This window comes from Myotis myotis, unplaced genomic scaffold (genome assembly GCF_014108235.1).
Source record: "Myotis myotis isolate mMyoMyo1 unplaced genomic scaffold, mMyoMyo1.p scaffold_m19_p_2, whole genome shotgun sequence".
Taxonomy (NCBI): Eukaryota; Metazoa; Chordata; class Mammalia; order Chiroptera; family Vespertilionidae; genus Myotis; species Myotis myotis.
The window spans coordinates 174,977,544-174,998,126 of NW_023416324.1; the positions used below are offsets into that span (position 1 = coordinate 174,977,544).

At 39.8% G+C, this 20,583-nt stretch overlaps 1 protein-coding gene across 20 annotated transcripts in view; it reads right to left on the reverse strand.

Moving 5' to 3' along the window:
- Positions 1-20,583, reverse strand: part of YEATS2 (YEATS domain containing 2) — a 92,389-nt gene that overhangs the window by 16,679 nt on the left and 55,127 nt on the right. For 19 of the 20 annotated variants that reach the window (XR_004973903.1, XR_004973905.1, XR_004973904.1 and 16 more), the window contains 7 exons: positions 20,334-20,516; positions 11,293-11,551; positions 10,614-10,775; positions 8,622-8,794; positions 7,441-7,599; positions 5,844-6,020; positions 4,610-4,793 (listed from right to left, as the gene is read on the reverse strand). Coding sequence is in view for 17 of the 20 variants with exons in the window: in XM_036348175.1 (XP_036204068.1) it covers positions 4,610-4,793; positions 5,844-6,020; positions 7,441-7,599; positions 8,622-8,794; positions 10,614-10,775; positions 11,293-11,551; positions 20,334-20,516 (1,297 nt within the window). In the remaining 3 variants the exon portion in view is untranslated. The remainder of the gene's footprint in view (positions 1-4,609; positions 4,794-5,843; positions 6,021-7,440; positions 7,600-8,621; positions 8,795-10,613; positions 10,776-11,292; positions 11,552-20,333; positions 20,517-20,583) is intronic. The other variant, XM_036348178.1, reaches the window with a different exon arrangement.

The following is a 20,583-nucleotide window of genomic DNA, read 5'->3' on the forward strand; positions in this document are numbered from 1 at the left end:
AACCAAGGTACATGCCCTTGACCAGAATCGAATCTGGGACCTTTCAGTCCACAGGCCGACACTCTATCCACTGAGCCAAATCGGTTAGGGCAGCATCCACTTTTTTTTTTCCAATATATTTTTTATTGATTTCAGAGAGGAAGGAAGAGGGAGAGAAAGAAACATCAATGATGAGAGATTCATTGATCGGCTGCCTGCTGCACGTCCCCCAATGGGGATCGAGCCCGCAACCGGGGCACGTGGCCTTGACTGGAATTGAACCCAGGACCCTTCAGTCCGCAGGCCGATGCTCTATCCACTGAGCCAAACCAGCCAGGGCAGTAGCACCCACTTTTAACCCTTTTGGTCGTTTCTTTTAATATTTATTTCAGTATTTCTTAAAAGAATGTGTATATTGTAGGTCTTGATTCATTTTGATGTTACATACTGACTATTAAGACTTAAGCACATTAAGGTACTTATACCCTTTCTTAATACTCAAATATTATTCTCTATCGATGCAAAGAATACCACGATACTGATTCCATTTTATTTTCTGGGCTTAATAATTTCCTCCTTCTCATTTGTTTAATTCTCTTTTAACATCTAAGTCTTCACTTCTTCAAGATTGCTGCAAACCACCCTTTAATACAGTTCTCCACATAGTCAAATCTAAATAATTTACAGTTCCATTTTATAAGAGATGTCCTTCCTGGAGCTCGCTGATCTGCTCCAATTTGGATGTTGCTTTCTAGGCCTGTGGCAAAGCTCTCATCCTGGGGATATCCTCCACCGTTACTCTGGAGTCCCCTTTGCCTTCCATGTTGGATTCTGTTCTCTTCCTCTATTTTGGTCTACAACTCCTCACTCTGATAAAACTTGTATTTTAGTCATGTCTTGAGACAGGGTTCATAGGACATACACTGGCAACCCTCACACTCAGTACTGTTTGGGCTGACTACAGAATTCTAAACTGTAAGTACTTTCCCCCTAGAATTTTGAAAAGCTGTATTCTAGATTCCGGCATTGCCGGTGAAAAGCCAATGATATGTAATTTCTGAACTTTTCTTTGTCTGACAGCTCTTAAGATCTTCTCTTTGGCCAAAACCGGTTTGGCTCGGTGGATAGAGCGTCGGCCTGCGGACTGAAAGGTCCCAGGTTCGATTCCGGACAAGGGCATGTACCTGGGTTGCGGGCACATCCCCAGTAGGAGATGTGCAGGAGGCAGCTGATCGATGTTTCTAACTCTCTATCTCTCTCCCTTCCTCTCTGTAAAAAAGCAATTAAAAAAAAAAATGTCTTCACATTCTTATATATATATATAAAAAAATCTTCTCTTTGTCCCTGGTGTGATTTCATGAACAAATTGTGCCTTGACGTGAGCCATCTTTCATTCATTGTGACTTTTGAACCTGGAAGTTCGTGCCCTTCAATTCTGGGCTAAATTGTTTCATTTTTCGGATCATTTCCTTCCCACTATTTTCTCTTTTCTTTCTGGAACTCCTTTTAGTCTAATGTTGCCGGGTTTCCCTTTTACATCATTGACTTTTCTTTCTTAGTGCCTACTTCTTGGTCCGTTCCCTGCTTCCACTTTGGGCCCCATAGTTTAGTCTAAAGGCTGCAGGCAGTGATCCTGTTAAAAGATAAGGCAGATCATGTTACCCTTTAGCTTAAAACCCATCAGTGGCTTCCCTTGGAGTAAAAATCAAAGTTCTTAGAATGAGCTACAGAGGCCCTAGTGATTTGGCCCCATCACCCTGACTTCATCTCTGGTGCTCTTTCCCTTGCCCACTCTGCTCCAGTCCCACTGGTGACTGATCTGTTCAAACTAGTTTATAATGCACACAAACTGTAATTAAAAAGTTACTGGTCAGTAGGAAATACTTTGATTCTGTTATGAAAATATTATTCAGAAAGTTTCATCACAGCATCTTATGAAACTAGAACATAAAGGCAGGGAGACTTCATTTACTGCATGCTAAAAACTTAGAAAAGGGGAGGGCATTCAATTCTTATAGTATCTGCTCTGGTTCTGACACGTGCCTCCAAACAGTTAGTACAGCAGAGCACTCCTTATATTAGATAGAACTTGATCACTTTCAACTGCAAGGTGGAAGTCATGGAAAAACAGATTAGCCTTAATCTTCTGGTCTCCTCTAACGACCCCAAAGCAAACAAGACATGGGGCTTGGTTTAGAGCAGCCGTGGGCAAACTACGGCCCGCGGGCCGGATCCGGCCTATTTGAAATGAATAAAACTAAAAAAAAAAAAAAAAAAAAAAAAAAAAAGACCGCACCCTTTTATGTAATGATGTTTACTTTGAATTTATATTAGTTCACACAAACACTCCATCCATGCTTTTGTTCCGGCCCTCCAGTCCAGTTTAAGAACCCATTGTGGCCCTCGAGTCAAAAAGTTTGCCGACCCCTGGTTTAGAGTCATGTACAGAATGTAGTGATGACAATGATTATAATAAGAACAACAATATCCTCAATCTTTTATCCAAAGGGATTAAGGTGTGTGTGTGCGTTTATGCATGATTAAGTGATACTCAGTTTTTTCTGTTTATCAGTGCCAATTGGTACACTGTTATCAATCTACAATAAGACATTAATCTGTTATATTACTATGGAAATTAAGAGTGTTCAGAAACTTTTATAACAGTTTGACATTGCTGTGACATTTTTATAGTATTTTAGAAAAGCATCTGGATTAGACTGTAGAAAAAAACAAAACTGATCTCTCTCAAGTCTGAGACAATGCTGCAAACTACATCAGCCCCTGGCATCTAGGACAGCACAATGCAATAAAATACATTAATATTTCTTCAGCAAAATACAAATATCCATATTAAGTAGTATAAATAGCCTATCAATGGAGGTTAAATTTCACCCTAAAATTAGTTATGAAAGTAAAAAACAAACCTTTGGTTTTCACAGCTTTTGAATTTTAGAATTGTGGATAAGGAAATGTAGATTAACAACAATGCTGACACTGAAAATGATAATAGCAGCAATTATTTATATACTAGAGGCCAGGTGCATGACATTTGTGCATGTGGGGGGTGGGGGGTTCCTCACCCTGGCCTGTACCCTTTTGCAGTCCGGGAGCCCTCGGAGGATTCTGACTGACGGAAGCAAGCCGTCCTTAGTGCTGCTGCAGAGCTTGTGGCTCAGTGGTGCTTCCCCTGTGGGAGCGCACAGACCACCAGGGGGCAGCTCTTGCATTGAACGTCTGCCCCCCCTGGTGGTCAGTGCACATCATAGTGACCAGTCTATTTGCATATTACCCTTTTATTATATAGGACTAGCTACTACATGCCAGACATGCATTAATAAATTAACTCATTCAATCCTCTCAACTTTATGAGGCAGGTATTATTATCAGGAAACTGAAGCAAGTTTTGTTTTGTTTTGTTTTTTAAAGAGAGAGGAAGGGAAAGGGATAGAGATTACAGAAACATCGATGAGAGAGAAACATCCATCAACCCCCTCCTACACACCCCCGCAACCTGTGCATATGCAAGTTATTTGAAATAAGGCTCCCAGATGTATGTGCTATGTTACCCAACAGAGCAAAAGGCACACTTTTCTGGTGCCCTTCAGTGTCAAAAATATATCATTCATCTTGTCAGACCTCAAGCATGTCACCCTAATACTACCCAACACAATAACTAATGTTAAAGAGTCAGCAAAGCTAATTTATATGTTTTGTTTGTAAAAGCAAAGAGATGTATGATATTTTATGAGTTCCATTTAAAACTGATTTAAAAAAAATTGGTACTTGGTAACAAAATTACACTATGAAAGCAGCTAAAATACACAATAAAGCTCCAGATGGCTAAGATTTTATTATGGCATTTAAAAATCATTAAATTATTTACTTAAAAATCAGTGCGCCCCTAGCTGGTTTGGCTCAGTGGATAAAGTATGGGCCTGCGGACCAAAGGGTCCCAGGTTCAATTCTGTCAAGGCATGTACATTGGTTGCAGGCCCCTCTCTGGCCCAGGCCCTGGTCATGGCTTGTGCAGGAGGCCACCAATTGATGTGTTTCTCTCAAATCGATGTTTCTCTCCGTCTTTCCCTCTCCCTTTAAAAAAAAAAAAATTGGAAAAATATCCTTGGGTGAGGATTAACAAAAATAAACAAACAAATCTATAATAATAAAAGCGTAATATGCTAACTAGAACGGACGTCCTCCCGGATAACCTTCCGGATGAAGCCGGGCTGCGAGGGAAGCCCGGGTCCCGGGTGCCAGAGGGAAGCTGGTGCTGGCAGCTGGGGGAAGGAAGGCCTACTCTTGCATGAGTTTTGTGCATCGGGCCTCTAGTGAATACAATAAAAAAATCAGTGTGGCTCAGATGGTTGAGCGTTGTCCAGTGCACTGAAAGGTTGCTGGTTTAATTCCCAGTGAGGGCAAACACCCAGTTTGCAGGTTTGTCCCCGGCTGAGGTATGTTCAGGAGGCAACCAATCCATGTTTCTCTCTCTCTCTCTCCCCACCTCTCACTAAAATCAATAAAAAAATATCCTTGGGAGAGGATTAAATTATAAAAATATTGTTTAAGACCTTCCAAAAATATGATAGCCAAAGAAGGAAGGGAGAAATAATATCATTATGACACAACTGACCTGACACTGTAGCCTTCCCGGAGATGGGGTTAGGTGTGGACACCAGGGATGTGGCACTGATGACAGAGGGAGCAGCAGCCTTGCAGGTTCCCATGGTGGCCTGGCTCACACACACTTGCTGCTGCCCAGCAGTTTTCATTATGGAACCTACAGTGGATGATGAACTGGGAGCTGTTCCTTCTGACTGCTCATCCGCAGGGCCAGGTATAACAGAAATACAAAAGAAAGCAGTAACTTATGGAGAATAGTGACGGCCATGCAGCATACTCAATAAATATTATCTACTAGCTATTATTGCCTACTTATTAAATGTAATGCCATTTAGAAAGACTGCTTCTCTAGTTTGGTGGTTCCTACATTTCTAGATTTCATGGGCCAGGAAATTTTTTAAATGAGGCGGTATCACAGGGTGACCACATTTATAAAAGATTTCATTCCTATTTATAGCTGAATCATATTCAATTTTATGGATCTGCCACATTGTATATCTAAATCAATAAGGAAAAGATAATAAATAACTCAATTAAATAATGGGCAAAGGATCTGAATAGACATTTTTCTAAAGGTACACAAATCTTAAAAAACAACAACAACACAAAAACCCCACAAGATACTCAATATCAGTAGCTACAGGGAGATGCAAATTAAAACCACAATGAATGCAAACTAAAACCACAGTTCACACCCACTAGACTGGCTATAATTTTAAAAAATGAGTACGAACAAGTGTCAGCAAGGATGTGGAAAAACTGGAATCCTCATACATTGCTGATGAAATCTAAAATGGTGCAGCCGCTTGGAAAAGTTTGGCAGTTCCTTAAAAACTTAAACATAGTTACTAGATGATCTAGCAATTCCTTTCCTAGGTATACAGCCAAGAGAAATGAAAATATATTATACAAAAACGTGTACAAAACGTTTATGGCAGCATTATACATTGTAGTTAAAAGGTAGACACAACACAAATGTCTGTCGATTGCTACTGGGTACAGAGCATTATTTTTCAGGATGGAAAAAAAATGTTCTTAGAATTAGATGGCAATGGTTGCACAACTTAGGGACATAATCTAAACCACTAAATTGTACACTTAAAAATGGTGAATTTTAGGAAATGTAAATTACATTTCCATTTTTAAAAAGAGTAATATGGCCCACTTGTGTGCCTTCTGAGTATCTTGGGTTTTTAGTGCTTTTATGTTTCATTATGATTTTGTATGTTCATGCTAATTCTCACCTGTTGTGCAGGACCATTTGCTGAGAGGGCCACAGCTGGCGAAGTGGCAGTTGTGATAACCCCTCCTGCTACTCTCAGCATGGTGGTTCCAGGCTTTGAGAGTTGTGAGGTGGCTGGCACAGACTTCAATGTACCATCAGATATTTTCATTAGAGAGGCCTGTCCCCCAGGGGCTGCCTGCAAAAACAAAATGGGTTGAAGTAATAATATTGCCCTGGTTAAAAGGCACAATTCATTCCTTACTTACAGATGCCTGCAGAATTAGAGCATGTCCAAGAAACTCTTGCTGATGAAAACTATGGGAAGTGTTTGTGCAAATTCTCAAGTTTATGACCTTGTACCTACAAATGTTCCTTTACCCCTAATATAGAACAAGAAAATGAATGCAATTGCAAGCTACTACTTGGCAGCAGTGTCTTCAGAGACACCAGGCCATTTGTTATTAAAATAATTGAGTCCAAAGTGCTCTTAAATATAATCTTTAAACATGAAAATTGAACTGAGAGGGCCAGATTTAAATGGGCAAATTAATGGTTCTTTAGGCTAGTACAGGATTAGCATTTAGTCCTGGAGAATCATTCAACAACTTATACTTTTAACAGTTTAAAACAAGGCTCAGCAACAGCATGAGTGAGCATGTCAGGCCATAAGATCTCTGTTGCAACTCCTCAACTCTACTTCTATAGCATTAAATGGGTGTGGCTATGTCCGAATAAAACGTTATTTATAAAAATAGGAAGCTTTGGGTATAATTTGCTGACCCCTGGTCTAAATGATTGCTTTGTGCCCCAGATTAATGCATCCTACAAATCATACCATTTTTCAGTCTCTGTGGGCATACTATGTCATTACATATGTCATTTACTTATCTTATATCATTTAATCTTTTCATAAACTTTATAGGGTAGATTTTAGTCCCACTTTAAAGATGAGAGATCATTTCAATGACTACCAGGGTCACACAGCTAATAACTGAAGGAGCCATGGTTAGAATCCAGGAGCAGCAGCCACAGCACAATTTGCATTAGAGTCTTACACCCTGAGTATCATTTCACAGTCACAAAAATGACTAAAATTAAAAAGAGTGATGATCTTTTTGGCTTATATTAAAAAGTGCCATGGAAACGTGCACTAAAGTCCCTGTAGCGTTCACTTCCTGTGTGTACAGTGTAGCTGAAATCATCTCTCAGTATTTAGCATCTCCTGCATGAAGTCCCTCCAGAGAAATATTAGAATGAAATGACAAGAAAATGTTTGTTTCTTCTAGGAAATATTATGTGGTTAGTTTTTTTCTCTCACAAATAGTGTAAATGTTATGACCGATAATGCTTCTTGCTCTGGTTTGGCAAATTTTATTAACTATATAGGACATTACTATTTGTAGATCTAAATAACTCAAGCTTTATCTTCTTATTCTACATATGTTTTCCCAAATCTCAAGATTTTATTCTTATTTTTTCTATACTACTTTATTGCTCATTTTCTCATGTAACCTTAATTTCTTTGTGGAAAGAATAAGGTGTAAATTTGTAAATAAATGCCACAATCACCATGTATTTGTGTGTGTGTGTGTGTGTGTGTACGTGTGTGTATTTACCTGGGTAAACAAAGTGGTTTTTTGTCCAGAGATAACTTTCAATGTTTGTTGTCCTTGAGCAGAAGATGTGCTGACTCCCAGTGTACCTTGGACCACTGACCCAGTAGTCAGCTGTTTTCCAGATGTCTGGGGTGATGGCTGGCCAACTAAAAATGTGCCCTAAGTTAGAAAAAATAAAGACCGAATTAGTAACTTGTTAAATTCAAATAACTTCCTCTGATCCTTTAAATCACAAGGTTCCATGTTACAAGCTACAATGCTTCCTTATTCTGCAACTCAGCCAAAATAACTGAAAAGAATAGTGCTCGGTGTCACTACCAACAGTTATCCTAATTCTCAAACTGTGCACAGTAGTTACAGAGCAGGTGTGGGAAACTCATGTAATCTAGTCCTGAAAGCTGGATTTAATCATTCAGAATGATTACTACCCATCCCTCTCAAAAATATGTCTGGAATTAAAATACCACCACTTTCCTTAGAGGAGAGCCAAGACTTTGTGACAAGGGGAAGAAGGCAGAAACCCGGTCCTCATCTTGAATCCAGCCTAACTCCAAATACCACAGTCTGATAGCATCTCTTTGGTTACTCCTTTCTGAGAGAACATTTTGAACTGCACATTAAGACTGTTTATTACCTCATGGATTTGGGAAGCATTAGCAGAGTGAAAATCTTTCTTTGTGTCAGAAAGATCTGGGTTTAAATCCAAAGCCTGCACTGGCTTAGCAGAGAAGCCTTGAATAAGTTACTTAAGTCTTTCTGAATCTCTACTCCCTCTTCTCTCAAAACAAAATATAGATTTGTAACATTTATAACAAACTAAGGGCCTGGTGCATGAAATTCGTGCATAGGTAAGGTCCCTAGGCCTGGCCAGCAATCACGGCCAATTGGGGCCTTCCTTCCTTCAACTGCCAGTTACGGGCTGGGGCCTTCCTTCGTTCTGCGCTGCCCCCTGGTGGTCAGCGCACGTCATAGTGAGCAGTCGAACTCCTGATCAGTGGAACTCCCGAGGGGACAATTTACTTATCAGCCTTTTATTATATAGGATAATATAGATTTACAACACAGGTAAAATGTCAGTTTTTGACTCCTGATCCCAGAGCTGTATTGGAAAATCCAGTATAGCTAAAAGCAGTTATTAAATAACAGAATGATTTAAAAGACACCAGTCATAATGAGCAGACCTGAGGCGTTTGCTTGAGGATGTAAGATGTGTAGGTCAGGTGCTGGGATATCCCTCCAGGCCCAGCGGGGCTTTGGGCTCCTCCTGTTCCTCCCCCTCCTCCACTGGTGCCACCTCCACTGCCGCTGCCTCCAGCACCACCAGCACTACTGGCAGCTGAGCTGGACTGTAGGTCTGCAAATACAATGAATGACAGCAACATTACAAAAAGTATCAAGAAGCTTAACAGAAAAACAGGTGAGCCCAGAGATATTTCCTTTACAGCACCATTCCCTCCCTTCCTATTTTTATTCTTCTTTCTCTGACAAGAATGAGGACTTCCTAGAATTGAAGAGTGACATCTATTTACTTTCAACTGCATGACATTTGACTAGTACAGCTCTGAGTACAATGAAGAACTTACCTTTGACAACTGTTTTGACTTAGTTGTGGAAGAGCATGAGAAAGTCTGATACTGACATTTTCTAACCAACTATTTTTTAAAAATATATTATTGATTTCAGAGAGAAAGGGAGAGATAGAAACATCAACAATGAGAATCATCAATTGGCTGCCTCCTGCACGCCCCCTACAGGGGACTGAGCCAGCAACCTGAGCATGTGCCCAGATTAGAAATCTAACTGTGACCTCCTGGTTCATGGGTTGATGCTCAACCACTGATTGATTTTAATCAACACTTCAATATACTCACTGACATGCTTCCAAACTTTTTGGCATCTGATTCAATTTCAGTGGAATTGCTAGAATTTAGTGTGCTTTTACAGTACTCTTTCTATCTCCCTGGAAAACATTAAGACTTTCTTCATATTTATGATGACTTCAGGGTCCCATTCTTTTTTTTAATTTTTTAAAATATATTTTTATTGATTTTAGAGAGGAAGGAAGTGGGGGGGGGGGGGGGGAGAGAGAAACATCCACAATGAGAATCATGGATCGGCTGCCTCCTGCAAGTCCCCCACTGGGTATCGAGCCCACAACCTGGGCAGGTGCCCTTGACCGGAATTGAACCTGGGACATTTCAGTTCCCAGGCTGACACTCTATCCACTAAGCCAAACTGGCTAGGGCAGGGTCCCATTCTTGTTAGCTCTTCAAATTCCACTTTAAAGCCTATGGACCCTTTTTACTTCCCTTTGGGTAACATACTGTACATTAAGTAACATCTAAGTAACTGATGAATTCTGGAATAAAGAAAAAAATTGGGTATGAAGAAAAAAATACCAGGTTAAGAGACTGGAAATCACCCATTAGACACAATAAACAAAATGGTGATTAGCTTACACACACTGCATTTTGGCAGCAGTGGCTAATTTCTAATGAACTTGAATGCTGTACTAATTGTATTTCTGATTCAGAGGGAAGTATTCCCTTTGACCTTTCCCTTTACAACACTACTCAAATTGTTTTCCTCTGTATGTCAAAGCAGTTTATATAAGTCTGATACACCACTTAATTCCTTGGGGCTTTAAGACATATATTTAGGCTGAACCAGTATTTCTCTTTCCATCTCCAAACCTAGCACACTTAAGCAGCATATCTGAACAATGGCAAGTGGAGATTCCTTGATCCAAGTCCTATTCCTGTCTCCTTTAAAATAGAAATAGGTTCCGGCTACTGGAAGTATAGAACTTCTCCCCAGGTATCACCTGTTGTCAGTTACCTCTGAAACGAAGACCTTTCTTCATTTACAGTTCACACAGACAGCTTTCTCCCATCACAGCCTCAAGAGCCATACCTCTTCAGTGTAATCCAGCCCTGATCCCAAACTCTGAGTAGATAAGCCCAAAATAATAGTGCCACCTTGTAAGACTATGATTACTTAAAGCCAATTCTTGTTAAATTATGCACATGTTTTAAGTGCATTTGGGCAAATACTACCATTATGCCACCAAAGCTATGGAAATGCTTCCTGAAACAGGTAAAAACTGAGCCTCAGGTGGATGAGATGAACATACCCAGAGACCCAAGAACCAAACGAGTTAATGATGGACTAACTAGCACTGTTGGTGGCTCGCAGGATGGCTCCTTGAGGGATGAGCAGCAGTTTTCCTTTTCCTGAAGGGTTCTTGCTGTTTGTTGTAAGGTAAAGTTTAGTGCCAGGTGGCAAATTTGCCAAGTTGGCCAAGTTAGTGGCTGGTAGCTGCAACGTTGCCATTACTAAAATGATAAAGAAGAAAAAGAGAAGAAAGACAGTAAGATAAAATGGAACTTAGGGCAATACAGACTCTAAAATTAAAACACAGAATAAAATACTTACTAAAAAGAGGTAACAAAAAGTAAACTCTAAAGTTTGTTTCTCAGATACACAATGCTTTAAAGGCAGATGTTCTTAAATATCATGCCTTCACTGAAACAACACATCAAAGCCTAGGACACATTCAAATGTTTAATATCTCAAAATGCTGCAATGACTGAACAAAGTTTTAAGTATGAAATACAACCCAAAGTGGAAATGAAGACAAATGAGAATTATTCTTCAAACCTAAAAGCAGTATCATAAGAAACAAGCTATATTTTTATTACTGCTCACACACACACACACACACACACACACACACACGCACACACACACACACCTTACTAGGTTTTCTAGACAGAACCAAATACCAAATAAAATCACTAGCAAAGAACATTTTGGTAGGCACTGCTGCTGAGTACCCCCAAACAGTATTACCTGAACCCTGGGATCCACTCTTCTGAGGGCCAGCAGCAGTGACCTGGGCTTTGGTTAAGGTTTGCACTGGCTGAGCGACAATGGTTCCTCCACCTCCACTCACAATTGCTTTGGCAACTCCTTGGGTCACAACTTGCTTTGGACCAACTGCTTTGGCAACGGTAGAGCTGGCCTTGGCTACGAGGATTTGGCCACCACTGATTGCCACAGCCTGTTTCACTGTTGAAGGTAAAGTAGACCCAACTGGCACCCCAACAACCTGTTCAAAACAGAGGAAAGTCCAGCAGTGCTCCTTTTCAAAGTCCTTCGAGAGCACTTAGAACAGAATAGTCACTGTGTACTAGCAAAGAACAAAGCACTGTTCTACATACAGTACTTGAGGTCTAATCCAATGTAGCAAGGCAACCTATGATAGATGCGAACAGCAATATTTCTTACAATTTGGAAATTATTACAATAAGAGGTTATAATTTTTCTCTTAACCCCTGCTACTATTAGTTGTTTTAATTATACAAATACGTGTTTTCATAGAAAATACAGAAGTGTAAGAAAAAATCCTACTTATTCAGAAAAAAAAATCCTCTCAATATTTTTAGTGAATTTACTTTTTTTTTTAAATTTTTCATCTTTATTTAAAATACCTGGAAGCATTGTAAACTGCAAAATATTCAGTTATTTTGTAACCCTAAAACACTGTTTATTAGCATTTTTCATGTACATTACTTCACAAAGATTATTCTAGATTGGTCTTAATTTACTTCTACATACTACTAATTATGTCAAAGAACCATGGCACTTTAAAAAAATCGTTGCCACTGAACCATTGGTTAGAATTTCCCTTAATGTACAGCAGTAAGCTTCAACAAATTACACTGGCCCTACCTGACTTGTGATTTTTCAGAGGAAAACAAAAGTTAAATAAATAAAATGTGAATTTACTTCCAATTCTTTTAAATATTCATTTTAAATCAGATTAGGATCACACATATAATTTTTAATTCTTCATCATATCACAAGCCATTAGCAGTTATTGTTTTTTAAATACATTTTTAGATAACCAAGTAATAATATATTAGAATTGATATACCATAATGTATGTAAACATTTCATAACTGCACGGATATTTAGGTAATTCTAAACTTTACATTATGAAAAACTGTGCAATAAACATTCTGATATATGAACTATAAACTCCACTATGAAAATGTAAATATCACCTCTTCGTTTTTTTAAATAACCCTATATATATATTTTTTAAAAAATATATTTTTATTGATTTCAGAGAGGAAGGGAGAGGGGGAGAGAGACAGAAACATCAATAATGAGAGAGAATCACTGATCAGTTGTCTCCTCCATGCTCCCTACTGGGGATCGAGCCTGCTACCCGGGTATGTGCCCTTGACCAGAATTGAATCTGGATCCTTCAGTCTGCAGGTCAATGCTTTATCCACTGAACCAAACTGGCTAGGGCAAATATCACCTCTTCCGTAACCCCTTCTATATTACCTCTATCTGGAACTATTATTTCTTTATCTCTAGAATTCCTTCCTAACAATGATGTCACCTCTTCCAACTGATTTTTTTTCTTTCAACTGACTTTTAAGAAGCCATCTCTTTCTATATACTTCTAATCTTTCCTAAAGATACACATTTGGTTAAAAATGGAAAAGTGTAAACAAAAAGAATATTTAAATGACTTTTTAAAAAAAGGCCCAGTACCCAAATTATGAACATTAGAAATATCTGGTTCTGGAAATACTATAGAGTGAACTCTTTCAAAGTGAGAAAATACTTCAGAGCTCTTTTAAGACAAAACAGTAGGATGCTCAATTAGAAGACACAATTTATTTCATAAAAAGACCTTCTCACCAGATCTAGATGAAAACATTTTTACAAGAATGGCAAAAGATCTGCCTTCAAAAGGCAAAAAAGAAAATAGAAAGTACTTTTACCCATCAGATTGGAGGGGGAAATTTTAAAAGTCTGATAACACCAAGAATTGACTGGAGGCCCTGACCGGTTTGGCTCAGTGGATAGAGCGTCGGCCTGCGGACTGAGGGGTCACGGGTTCGATTCCGGTCATGGGCATGTACATTGGTTGTGGGCACATCCCCAGTGGGGGGTGTGCAGGAGGCAGCTGATCGATGTTTCTCTCTCATCGATGTTTCTAACTCTCTATCCTTCTCCCTTCCTCTCTATAAAAAATCAATAAAATATATTTAAAAAAAAAAGAATTGGCTGGAGGATATGAAGAAACAGGAGCTTTTGTTCACTGCTTGTTTAAGTGTATCTGTACAGCCACTCAGAGAGGTACTGGCATATCTAATAAAACTGAGAATTCACATAAAACATGTTGTAGCAATTTTACTTTTAAGAATATAGTTGGCCCCTGAACATAGGCATCTGGGATACCATTACCCCCACAGTAAAAAAAAATCCAAGTATAACTTTTGTCTCCACTAAAACATAACTGCATCAGGTATCCCTCAGTATCTAAAGGGGCTGGTTTCAGGAACCCCTGCAGATACCAAAATCCACGGATGCTCAAGTCCCCCATATAAAATAGTGTAGCTCAAAGGATACAGTCAGCCCTCTGCATCCGTGGACTCCCAACCACAGATCAAACAGTACAGGTATTTCTTGAAAAAAATGTGTGAATACGTGGACCTGTGCGGTTGAAACCTATTTGTTCAAGGGTCAACTGTATCTTTGATGTAAATCTTCAAACACACAAACATTACATGTTATTTATAGCTATGTGTTTTTACATAATAAAAGTATGGACTGAGAAACTACACATTCAAATTCATGATAGTGTTGCTTTTGGAAAGAACAAAGTGGACTTCACCTTTATCAATCATGTTTTATTTGGGAAAAAAATGATTTAAATTAAATATGAACATGTTAATTTAGGGTGGAGGATATGTGAGTAATGACTATATTATTCTCTATTTTAAAGAATTCTAGCCACCACCGGTTTGGCTCAGTGGATAGAGCGTCGGCCTGCGGACTGAAGGGTTCCAGGTTCGATTCCGGTCAAGGGCATGCACCTTGGTTGTGGGCATATCCCCAGTGGGGGGTGTGCAGGAGGCAGCTGATCGACATTTCTCTCTCACTGATGTTTCTAACTCTCTATCCCTCTCCCTTCCTCTCTGTAAAAAATCAATAAAATATATTAAAAAAAAAAAAGAATTCTAAAGAGTCTTAGAATATTTCTAAATTAAAAAATAATGGTATTACTTAAGCCCTGACTGGTTTGGCTCAGTGGATAGAGTGCCGGCCTGCAGACTCAAGGGTCCCGGGTTCCATTCTGGTCAAGGGCATGTACCTTGGTTGCGGGCACATCCCCAGTGGGGGGTGTGCAGGAGGCAGCTGATCGATGTTTCTCTCCCATTGAGAGTTTCTAACTCTCTATCCCTCTCCCTTTCTCTCTGTGAAAAATCAATAAAATATATATAAAAAATAGTATTACTTAAGAGATGGGACAAAAAGATAAACCAAACACAACTGATGAATGGGATTTTTAAGTTAAATAATTACTAAATCATACATGGTTTCTTTTCAAAGAATGTAAATATAGAGAAATGCACTTGCCATGTGCTTGGACAATATGACTGATGTAAAGAAAATGGTCCCACCCTAGCCAGTTTGGCTCAGTGGATACAGCATTGGCCCTCAGGCTGAAGGATCCCGGGTTCTATTCCGGTCAAGGGCACGTACTTCAGTTTCAGGCTCGATCTCCAGCCCTGGTTGGGGCATGTGTGGGAGGCAGCCAATCAATGTGTCTCTTTCACATCAATGTTCTCTCTCTCTCTGTCTCTACCCCTCCCTTCCACTCTCTCTAAAAATTAATGGAAAAATATCCTCAGGTGAGAATTAACAAAACAAACAAACAAACAAACCCCTTCTCCCCCAGAAAAAGAAAATGGTCCCTTAATCACCTGACATGAACCACAGTATAATATAGAGCAGTGGTTCTCAGCCTTGGCTGCACATTAGAATCACCTGGGAATCTTTTTAAAATCCTGATTTCTGGGCCACATCCTCCGGAAATTCTGTTTCTTTGTTATGGGGTGAGGCCACAACATTAGTAACAAAGAAACAGAATTTCCGGAGGATGAGGCCCAGAAATCAGGATTTTAAAAAGATTCCCAGGTGATTCTAATGTGCAGCCAAGGTTGAGAACCACTGATATAGAGGACAGGTTTTTCTAAACAGTCACACCTGTTTCCCCAGTTTTGTTTCATCAGTTAGTAGCTAGGTAAGTTATTTAACCTCTTTGAGGTTTAGCTTTAGACACCTCACCTATAATATTTACCTCATAAGATTCCAAGGTATAAACGAGAATAAGTTTATGAAATGCCAAGCTAACCATGGCACTCACTAACTAAAGAAAGGTAATCCATGAAACTCCACAGATGGAGAGAAAAGAGCCACAGGACAAGCATTTGTCAATGTCTTTAGCATTTGTCAATGTCATCAGCATTTGTCCAGGGCAGAGGACTTTGATCTTAAACCCTAGATTGTTAGAGAGAAATTAAAGTATGTAACATCTGATGTCTGTTTTAAAATATTCTAGAAGATTAGCAAAAATTCTGATAATTGTTGAAACTGGATAACAGGCACATGGGATTCATTATAACAGTCTCTCCACTTTTACGTAAGTTTAGAGAGGAGGGAAGGAAAGAAGGAAGAAACAAAAGAAAGAACCAATTTTTAAAAAAGCAAGTTAGCCTAAAATGAAAAGAAATTCTCCCAGCTATCCTGGCATGGTTGAACCAATCCCTTAGGATTACCCAAATCTCTTTATTCTGACTACCACCCTCATTCTGCAGGCAATGGAGTTGCTGTGGCTGCAACAGAGCTGGGAAAGTCATTCCCCCTAGAGATGTGGAGATATAAAAACTCTTCTTACTAATCAAAAAGTTTTCTAATAGTAGAAAAATATTTTCTAATAGTAGAAAAATATTTTTGGTGTAAAGCAGAAACTGCCAGTTGAACTTCAATATTCATTCTGTTTTCTGTCTCACAGAGGCCCCAATTTTCAGCTAGGGATACAGTCACATAGACTATTGACTATATCTCCCAGCCCCCGAACAAGTAGGTTTGTCATCTGATTTCTGGCTAAAGGCTCATGAACAGAAGTGATAAGTGCAACTTTTGGGTTATGCTTCTCCCCTCCGCCCTTCCTCTTCTCTCCCGCTACTGGCCAGAAATATGAATATGATAGCTTGAGTTGAAATAGCTCTCTTAGCCCACAAGATGAAAATCAAATTTTGAGAATGACAGAGCAACTAAATAGAAGTCTAGATTCTTGATGACTGTGGAATCAATACAAAGCTGCCCACTGGTTCTTTATGTATGATAGAAATAAACTTACGTAAGTATGATTTTTGGATATCTTGGGTACAGCAGTTGAACTTTTTTTCCTAAGACAAGTCTTCACATTTTTTTTTTAATATATTTTTATTGATTTCAGAGAGGAAGGGAGAGGAAGAGAGAGATAGAAACATCAATGATGAGAGGGAATCATTGATTGGCTGCCTCCTGCACGTTGGACCGAGCCCGCAACCCAGGCATGTGCCCTTGACTGGAATCGAACCTGGGACCCTTCGGTCCGCAGGCTGATGCTCTATCCACTGAGCCAAACCGGCCGGCTAGGGCACATTTCTTAAATATATCAAATTTAAAAACCTATTGCATAAGTTAAATTATACATAATCTATTTTCATGTTCCTAAAGAAAGAAAAGTTCTTAAAGAAAATAATACACACATATTGGACCTATTTTAATTTCTTCCCCCAAATTCCATGCATCTGACTTGCTTTTCCCTCCATGTGCCAATCTCTATCCTTACATTCAATTGCTTCAAAATTTCCAGGATATGACACAATCTCTCCCAGAGCCAAATAAAACATGGTATCCTAAGTTGGCCACAGGAGGACAGTTTTTATTAGCCAAGCTTATCCACTAGGACAGTGGTTCTCAACCTTCTGGCCCTTTAAATACAGTTCCTCATGTTGTGACCCAACCATAAAATTATTTTCGTTGCTACTTCATAACTGTAATGTTGCTACTGTTATGAATCGTAATGTAAATATCTGATATGCAGGATGGTCTTAGGCGACCCCTGTGAAAGGGTCGTTCGACCGCCAAAGGGGTCGCGACCCACAGGTTGAGAACCACTGCACCAGGAGCATAGCACTCACAGGATAACAGCTCCTCCTCTGTTCTAAAATAACCAAGAATGAGTTAAGTCTGGCATTCTATTGGTGGGAATCCTACACACAGCTGTCTATGGACACCACAAGGAAGGCTCTTAAGTAGGACACTATAACCCCAAATTAGCTTTGCCCTTTTTTTTAAATAATACAACATTTTGGCCTAAAACCTTCTCTGTATTCCTAATTTCCTTCTAGTTTTACAAGGCAGACACTCTTTGTTCTGTATTGTTATAAATATACTAGAGGCCCGGTGCACAATATTCGTGCACTGGGTTGGGAAGAGAGGTCTGGGACCCCTTGCTCCTTACAGCTCAATTTGTTGCTCCTGCTGCCACCACTGCTGCGCTCACCAGCCGTGAGCCTGGCTTCTGGCTGAGTTGCGTTCCCCGTGGGAGCACACTGACCACCAGGGGGCAGCTCCTGCACTGAGCGTCTGCCCCCTGGTGGTCAGTGAGCATCATAGTGACTGGTTGTTCTGGTTGTTCCGCCATAATGGTCGCTTAGCCTTTTATTATATAGATCATTTTGATGCAATGTTTCTATTTCTGCCTTTCCTGCCCCCTTTACAGACCTTTGCAAGTCAGCAAGATTCTGTATATGCTTTTTTACTATCTATACTGCTTAACTCCCGCAAGAACCCACTAATTCTTGTCCCCTTGCATGTCAAAAGCAGTACTTCTCTCTACTCTCATGAATATGATATGCTGTGTTTTTATTGTGCTGAAGTTGTATTGAAGTTGTAAAACAACACCATTTGGTTCACCCTTCTGTTTTCCAGCAGTTTCTACAAATGCACTTCAGCAATAACCAGGGTGTACTTGCAGATAGCTCCTGATCTCGAGTCCAAAGCATGACTTAAATTTCCTGGATGAACAGTGATGTCTTTCCTCATGCTCCTACTGCTCCTTTGCAGTTCTTTCACATTCTTATGTGGCTTTCTTTTCAGGTGCCCTTAAACTTTATTCAGAGCATTCTAGCACAAACCCATCCACTCCCTCTCAGTTGTCATTGCCATTAGGTAGGTGGCAATGTGACAAAAAAGCCAGTAGAGCATTACTGGATAAGTGGATTTGCAAAATCCACTAACTTATCCTGAGCATAAACAGAAATGCTGTATTAATTCAAAAACCTACATCAGTAATACCATACCATCGCCAGGTGAAGTAAAATAGATTTTGAAGAACATATAGGAAGTATCTGAGTAGGAAGTCCTCATGGCAATAATTTGCTCACTTAAGAACATAGACAAAATGCTGTCCCTGACGAAACAACAGAGGGAGATTAGGATGCAACTGAGGCACCTGTCTTAGTGATTCAGGCTATGGAAGCCACAAAGTCAAATTTGATGCTGCAGCACAGTGGTTCCTAAATTTGCCTAATCGTGAGTCAGTAGGGGAGCTTTTTAAAAATCCAGATTCCCGAGGCCCCCAGGAAGATTCTGATTCAGTAAGTTTGAGATAGGGGCCTACGCATTTATGTTTTTAAATCAGAAGACGATTCTTATGACCAGATAAGTTTGGGAAAGTAGGTAACGGACTCTTACAGATTTTAGAACCACTTATGTAACACTATAAATTTAAAAAAAAAAAAATTTATCTTGATTTCCAAGATGGAGAGGGAGTAAGAGATAGAAACATCAATGTGAGAGAATCATTGATTGTCTGCCTCCTGCAGGCCACACACTGGGGATTGAGCCTGAAACCCTGGCATGTGACTGGAAATCCAAGTGTGACCTCCTGGTTCATAGGTCAATGCTCAACCACTGAGCCTCGCCGGGTGGGCAACACTATAAATTTTTATCTTGATCCCTCTGTAGCTATGTAGTCTAACCAAAATATCTAAAACCTTTTTCTACTTTAAAGTATTCCTCTAAAACAATTCACTCTCCCTAGACAGCCTGGCTCTCAAGTTGAAAAGCAAACACTTCACATAATATTCTCAAGAGCTTTAGAATATATCTGCCCTAAAAGTGAGATAATTGCCCTAACCGGTTTGGCTCAGTGGATAGAGCGTCGGCCTGCGGACTCAAGGGTCCCAGGTTCGATTTCAGTCAAGGGCATGTACCTTGGTTGCAGGCACATCCCCAGTGGGGAGTGTGCAGGAGGCAGCTGATCGATGTTTCTAACTCTCTATCCCTTTCCCTTCCTCTCTGTAAAAAATCAATAAAATATATATTAAAAAAAAAAGTGAGATAATTTAATTCTGGATGTTCTAAAAGCATGTTTAGGTTATGTCTCGCAAATTTTAATTAGTTCTGGAATAAGGAGTCTTGGAGTCAACAGACTTGGGTTCAAATCCTGTTGCTTATTAGCTATAAAACATGAATCTATGTGCAATTTTACAGTTCTCCCAACACATAATTCCCCACACCTCCAAATTGTAAAGAAAGGAAACTCTCCAAAGAGCCAAGAATTATTAAACAGATCACACAGCGTGGACATCAGAGGTATAAACTATGCACTCTCCTATCAGAAATAATGAAGTAAAACAGTAGGCCTTGGTCCTGTTGGTTACCCACTTTAGACTGAATCCTGTGGAAAGCTGTGCTCAGGAAGTCAATCACCCTCACTGCCAGAGATGACGTTGTGCCCTGTGCCTGGCTGTCCCAGGACCCTCTATAAGACATGCCCTGCCCTGGTCAATGGTTAAAGAGCAGATGGACTGCATGGTGACTAACTTGCTTTTCCAGTGGGGCTTTCATCTACAGGCTTTTCTGGGATCAGCAACCCTGTCACCCTGTATCTTTTCAGCACTTGTCAATTATTTAGACAAAGAATGGCCATACTTGTTACCTCCCCATCCCTACCCAACACAAACCTTGGAGGGCTGAATCTTTGGTGATTGGGCAGTCCCTTCTCCAGCAGCTATGACCTGTTTTTGAGGGGACACAGCTATCATGTGACCCCCTTTCACAGTCACATACTGGGGGAGTGGTGACTGGCTGGCAGCTCCAGTTGTGGGCACGTGAGAGGCGTCGCCAGGTTCCTGTTTGATGATTACCTTGCAACAAATATGATAATGATACTGAATAAACATCCCAAGAAAAGAACTACTAATATCTGAATCT